The sequence below is a fragment of the Myxocyprinus asiaticus genome, chromosome 28, assembly GCF_019703515.2.
Source record: "Myxocyprinus asiaticus isolate MX2 ecotype Aquarium Trade chromosome 28, UBuf_Myxa_2, whole genome shotgun sequence".
In the NCBI taxonomy this organism is placed as follows: domain Eukaryota; kingdom Metazoa; phylum Chordata; class Actinopteri; order Cypriniformes; family Catostomidae; genus Myxocyprinus; species Myxocyprinus asiaticus.
The window spans coordinates 45,217,559-45,225,058 of record NC_059371.1 but is presented as its reverse complement, the minus strand read 5'-3'; the positions used below and the strand labels follow the sequence as shown (position 1 = coordinate 45,225,058).

General features: G+C 51.4%; 1 protein-coding gene across 2 annotated transcripts in view; it reads right to left on the bottom strand.

Moving 5' to 3' along the window:
- LOC127419333 (2-acylglycerol O-acyltransferase 2-A-like) overlaps positions 1-7,500 on the bottom strand; it is a 24,263-nt gene that overhangs the window by 16,212 nt on the left and 551 nt on the right. The window contains exon 1 of one of the 2 annotated variants that reach the window (XM_051660685.1): positions 4,575-4,902. The exons of the other annotated variant lie outside the window; for it this stretch is intronic. Coding sequence (XP_051516645.1) covers positions 4,575-4,668 — 94 coding nt within the window. The 5' untranslated portion in view covers positions 4,669-4,902. Of the gene's footprint in view, positions 1-4,574; positions 4,903-7,500 lie in introns of those variants that run through there. 2 annotated transcript variants of the gene reach the window in all.

Genomic DNA, 7,500 nt, shown 5'->3' with positions numbered 1-7,500 from the left:
TCGTTCACTCAGTCACTCGTTCACTCACTCACACACGCTCACTCAATCACTCACACGCTCACTCACACACGCTCGCTCACTCACGCACGCACGCTCGCTCACTCACACACACTCACTCACTCACTCACTCACTCACACACTCGCTCCCTCACTCACTCACACACACTCGCTCACTCACACGCTCGCTCACTCCCTCCCTCACACACGCTGGCTCCCTCACTCTCATACACGCTCGCTCACACACGCTCGCACGCTCGCTCGCTCACTCACTCACGCTCGCTCACTCACTCACAAACGCTCGCTGACTCACAAACGCTCGCTGACTCACTCACAAATGCTCGCTCACACACGCACGCTCGCTCGCAAACACTCGCTGACTCACTCACAAACGCTCGCTCACACACGCTCACTCACAAACGCTCGCTCACTCACTCACAAACACTCGCTCACTCACTCACACACGCTCGCTCACTCACTCACACACGCTCGCTCATTCGCTCGCTCGCACGCACGCTCGCTCACTCACACACACTCGCTCCCTCACTCACTTACACACACTCGCTCCCTCACTCACTTACACACACTCGCTCCCTCACTCACACACACTCGCTCAATCACTCACTCACACACACTCGCTCCCTCATTCACTCACTCACTCACTCACACACACTCGCTCAATCACTCACTCACACACACTCACTCACTCACACGCTCGCTCACTCCCTCCCTCACACGCGCTGGCTCCCTCACTCCCACACACGCTCGCTCACACATGCTCGCTCGCTCGTTCTCTCACTCACGCACGCTCGCTCACTCACTCGTTCACTCACGCACGCTCACTCAATCACTCACGCTCGCTCACTCACTCACTCGCTCGCTCGCTCACTCGCTCGCTCCCTCGCTCCCTCACTCGCTCACTCACACACGCACGCTCGCTCACTCCCTCACTCGTTCACTCACTCACACGCTCGCTCACTCACTCACACACACAAGCTCACTCACTCACTCACACACGCTCGCTCACTCACTCGCTCGCTCACTCACACTCGCTCACTCCCTCGCTCACTCACTCACACACGCTCGCTCTCACTCACACACGCTCGCTCACTCACTCTCTCACTCACTCACACACACGCTCACTCACACACACTCGCTCACACACGCTCGCTCGCTCTCTCACTCACTCACTCCCTCACTCACACACACTCGCTCACACACGCTCGCTCGCTCTCTCACTCACTCACACACGCTCGCTCACTCCCTCACTCACTCACACACACGCTCGCTCACACACTCTCTCTCACACACGCTCGCTCACTCTCTCACTCACACACGCTCACTCGCTCACTCACTCACGCTCGATCACACAGCACACATACTCACACACGCTCGCTCGCTCGCTCAACTCACACGCTCGCTCGCTCACTCTCTCACTCACGCACGCTCACTCACTCACTCACTCGCTGACACACATACCACACATACTCACTCACTCGCTCACACACACACACGCTCGCTCACTCTCACTCACTCACACACACGCTCGCTCACACACACACTCGCTCGCTCTCTCTCACACACGCTCGCTCACTCTCTCACTCACTCACACACGCTCACTCGCTCACTCACGCTCGCTCGCTCACTCACTCACTCACTCGCTCACACACACGCTCGCTCTCTCACTCACTCACACACGCTCGCTCACACGCTCACTCACACACACTCGCTCGCTCTCTCACTCACTCCCTCACTCACACTCACACACGCTCGCTCACACACACACTCGCTCGCTCTCTCTCACACACGCTCGCTCACTCTCTCACACACGCTCACTCACTCACTCACTCGCTCACTCACTCATGCTCACTCACTCACTCCCTCACTCACTCACTCACACACGCTTGCTCACTCACTCGCTCGCTCACTCACACACGCTCACTCACACACACGCTCGCTCACTCGCTCATGCTCGCTCACTCACTCCCTCTCTCACTCACTCACACACGCTCGCTCACACACACTCGCTCGCTCTCTCACTCACACACGCTCGCTCACTCTCTCACTCACTCACACACACGCTCGCTCACACGCTCACTCACACACACTCGCACACACACGCTCGCTCAACTCACACGCTCGCTCGCTCACTCTCTCACGCACGCTCGCTCACTCACTCACTCACTCGCTCACACACACACACACACGCTCGCTCACTCACACGCTCGCTCGCTCACTCGCTCCCTCTCTCACTCACTCACACACGCTCGCTCACACACACACTCGCTCGCTCTCTCACTCACACACGCTCGCTCACTCTCTCACACACACGCTCGCTCACACACGCTCGCTCTCTCACTCACTCACACACGCTCGCTCACACACACACTCGCTCGCTCTCTCTCACACACGCTCACTCACTCACTCACTCACACACACGCTCGCTCACTAACTCCCTCTCTCACTCACTCACACGCTCGCTCACACACACACTCGCTCTCTCACTCACATACGCTCGCTCACTCTCTCACTCACTCACACACACGCTCGCTCACACACGCTCGCTCTCTCACTCACTCACTCCCTCACTCACTCACACTCACACACGCTCGCTCACACACACACTCGCTCGCTCTCTCTCACACACGCTCGCTCACTCTCTCACTCACTCACTCACGCTCGCTCACACAGCACACATACTCACTCACACATGCTAGCTCGCTCGCTCAACTCACACGCTCGCTCGCTCTCTCACTCACTCACGCACGCTCGCTCACTCACTCACTCACTCGCTCACACACACACGCTCGCTCACTCACACACGCTCACTCACTCGCTCACTTGCTGACACACATACCACACATACTCACTCGCTCACACACACATGCTCGCTCACTCTCTCACTCACTCACGCACGCTCGCTCACTCGCTCGGTCACTCACTCACTCACTCGCTGACACACATACCACACATACTCACTCGCTCACACACACACGCTCGCTCGCTCACTCACTCGCTCGCTCTCTCACTCACACACACTCGCTCACTCTCTCACTCACACACACGCTCGCTCACACACGCTCGCTCTCTCACTCACTCACACACGCTCGCTCACACACACACTCGCTCGCTCTCTCTCACACACGCTCACTCACTCACTCACTCACGCTTGCTCACACAGCACACATACTCACTCACACATGCTAGCTCGCTCGCTCAACTCACACGCTCGCTCGCTCACTCTCTTACTCACTCACGCACGCACGCTCGCTCACTCTCTTACTCACTCACGCACGCACGCTCGCTCACTCACTCACTCACTCGCTCACACACACACACGCTCGCTCGCTCACTCGCTCACTCACTCGCTAACACACATACCACACATACTCAGTCACTCGCTCACACACACATGCTCGCTCACTCTCTCACTCACTCACACACGCTCGCTCACACGCTCACTCACACACACTCTCTCACTCACTCACACACGCTCGCTCACACGCTCACTCACACATGCTCGCTCACTCTCTCACTCACTCACACACGCTCGCTCACACGCTCACTCACACACACTCTCTCACTCACTCACACACGCTCGCTCACACGCTCACTCACACACGCTCGCTCACTCACTCCCTCACTCACTCACTCGCTGACACACACACGCTCGCTCACTCACTCCCTCACTCGTTCACACTCACTCGCTCACACACACACGCTCGCTCACTCACTCACTCACTCACTCACTCACTCGCTCACTCACTCGCTCACACACGCTCACTCACTCGCTCGCTCACTCACTCACTCACTCGCTCACACACACGCACGCTCGCTCACTCGCTCGGTCACTCACTCACTCACTCGCTGACACACATACCACACATACTCACTCACTCGCTCACACACACACGCTCACTCACTCACTCCCTCACTCACACACACTCTCTCACTCACTCACACACGCTCGCTCACACGCTCACTCACACACGCTCGCTCACTCACTCCCTCACTCGCTGACACACACACGCTCGCTCACTCACTCCCTCACTCGCTCACACTCACTCGCTCACACACACGCTCGCTCACTCACTCACTCACTCACTCACTCACTCACACACGCTCACTCGCTCGCTCACTCACTCACTCACTCACTCACTCACTCGCTCACTCACTCACTCACTCACTCACGCAAGCACGCTTACTCGCTCGCTCACTCACTCACACGCTCGCTCGCTCACTCACTCACTCACGCACGCACGCTCGCTCACTCGCTCGGTCACTCGCTCACTCACGCACGCTCGCTCACTCGCTCGGTCACTCGCTCACGCACGCTCGCTCACTCGCTCACTCACTCACTCACTCACTCGCTGACACACATACCACACATACTCATTCACTCGCTCACACACACACTCACTCGCTCACACACACACACACATACTCACTCACTCGCTCACCACACACACACACACATACTCACTCACTCGCTCACACACACACACGCACCACACACTCGCTCACACACACAAACACCACACACTCGCTCACTCGCTCACACACACAAACACACTCACCCATAGCCAGAAAGCTGAAGACCCACTGGACCACTGCAGCTGTCTGCAGACGCCTGCGCAGAGGAACATACAGAGGAGCAAACTCGATCTTCATCTCGGACGTAGTGTCACAAACACACACTTTCACACACACACATCTACAGAGAAACGCTCTCGTCACACACGTCACGAGCGAGTCCAAAACATCAGCTCTCAAAGTGTGTAAAGTCGCTTTTCATTGATCGGAAACTACTTTTCTATCATTAATGTTCGCATGTCATTATCGCTCAGTGCGTGTCCGGTGAATCTGAGAGAGTTTGATTTAGAAGTCCGTGTCTCTCCCCGCGAGCGCACAACCCCCAAATATTCAGTGACGTCACAGACCCGGCCCTCCCACCCGCAGCCAGTCAGATCGCGCGGACGCGAGCGACCAAAGCTGGAGTGGCCTCGGCACGTCGCTGACGTGTACGGCAGGGGGCGCGCGCGCTCAGATCTTAAAGGGACAGTTCACCCAAAAATGAAAATTGTCTCATCATTTCCTCACCCTCATGCCATCCCAGATATGTATGACTTTCTTTGTTCTGCAGAACACAAATGAAGATTTTTAGAAGAATATTTCAGCTCTTAGGTCTATACAATGTAAGTGAATGGTGACCAGAACTTTGAAGCTCCAAAAAGCATATAAAGGCAGCATAAAAGTAATCCATACGACTCCAGCGGTTAAATTAATGTCTTCTAAAGTGATGCAATCATTTTTGGTGCGAAAAATATAAATATTAAAGTACTTTTTAACTATAAAGCATCGCTTCCAATCCACGAGGCACTTCCATATGTCATGTGATACATTATTTAACATGTTAATTATGAAAGTTCAAAATGTGGAATGCTCTAGTAAAATATTCATTTCTGATGAACATTTTTTATTGATTCATACAGTTAACAAAGAAAAGCAAAACATATATACACAGAATCAACATTTAACCCCCACTATTACCCCTCCCAATCCCCAATCAAACCCTACCCTCAACAAACATCCCTGTGGTCACATATGAGTATACACACATACACACACACACAAAAAAATTATAATAATCAGACAGATTTGCTAGGAATAAAATTCCCAAATACTTAAAGCCCTGTTTGGGCCACTGGAAGGCGCCCGGCTGGATGGCCGTTACTGGACAGTACATTGTCAAAGCCAAAGCTTCGGATTTAGACCAATTGACTTTGTATCCTGAGAACTTGGAAAAGGAATTAATAATTCTGTGGAGGGCAGGCATAGATCTAGTAGGGTCGGAGACGAATAATAAAATATCATCTGCATAAAGCAGAAGCTTATGCGCCACACCTCCCACCTCCACCCCTGGAAAATCATCCTCCTTTCTTATCGCAGCTGCTAATGGTTCCAGAGCAAGACAGAACAATAATGGGGAAAGAGGGCAACCCTGCCGGGTGCCCCTATCCAGAGTAAAATAATCTGAAATTAACCCGTTTGTTTGCACCGCTGCTACAGGGTGTCTATAAAGTAACTTAATCCAACCAATAACAGTACTCCCGAACCCGTACATTTCCAAAACCTTAAAAAGATAATCTCATTCTACCATATCAAACGCCTTTTCGGCGTCAAGTGAGATGGCAGCGACCGGAGATTGATCATTCGCTACTGACCACATGATATTGATGAGACGCCTAATGTTATCAGAAGAGCTACGGCCCCGAATAAACCCCACCTGATCTATATGTATAAGAGATGTCATAACTTTACTTAATCGATTAGCCAAAATTTTTGACAATATTTTTATGTCTAACTGGATCAGGGAAATTGGACTGTAACTCTTACACTCACTTGGATCATTGTCCTTTTTAAGAATCAGACTGATCCAGGCTTGTGTCATGGTTGGAGGAAGCTTTCCGTTCTTTAATGATTCTGTATAAACTTCTAACAAAAGTGGAGCCAGTTCTGTAGCATAGGATCTAAAAAACTCAGAGGAAAAGCCATCAGGCCCCGGAGCTTTGCCTGTAGGCAAGGCCTTAATTACCTCATCAAGCTCCTTCAAGGTTATCTCAGAATCAAGAGCGTTTTTTTGCTCAGTCTTCAGTTTAGGAAGATCTAATGGTTCCACAAAGTTTCTAATATCTTCATCAGTAGATGAAGACGTGGAACTATAGAGATCAAGATAGAATTCTTTAAAAGCATTATTAATATCAATAGCCGAGGTAAATATTTCACCACCAGCAGATTTCACTGAGGGAATGTAGAAAAAGACTCTCTCTGCTTTATATATCTAGCCAAAAGCTTCCCTGCTTTGTCCCCCAACTCAAAGTATGACTGTCTTGCCCTGAATAACCAAAACTCCACTTCCTGTGACAAAATAGTATTATATCTGTATTTCAATCAGGACAATTTTCTGAGGCCATCAGCTGACATATGGCGCTTCAGCTCTGCCTCTGCACTTTTAATATTTCCTTCTAACTCCACGAGTTCTCGTGCTTTGGATTTTTTGATGAATGAGGCATACTGTATGATCCGACCCCTAAGAAACGCCTTAAGTGCCTCCCAAGCCACGCCCACAGAGGATACTGAGGACCAGTTGGTCTCCATATAAACACTGATTTCAGTCTTTAACATTTGCTGGAATTCAGGATTTTGCAGAAGGGATACATTAAAGCACCAACTACATGATTTATTTTTCTCTATATGTGGCAACACCTCTAAACTCACCAGGGCGTGATCTGAGACTAAAATGTTTCCAATTGAGCAATCAACAACAGATGAAATGAGGGACTTAGATATATATTTAAAAAAATCTATTCTAGAGTAAATCTTATGGACTGATGAAAAAAATGTATAGTCCCTACCAGATGGGTTCAAAAGTCTCCAAATATCTGTAAGACCAAGTTTTTTACACATCCTGTGAAGAATCAGTGTTGCTCTAGGGGGCTTACA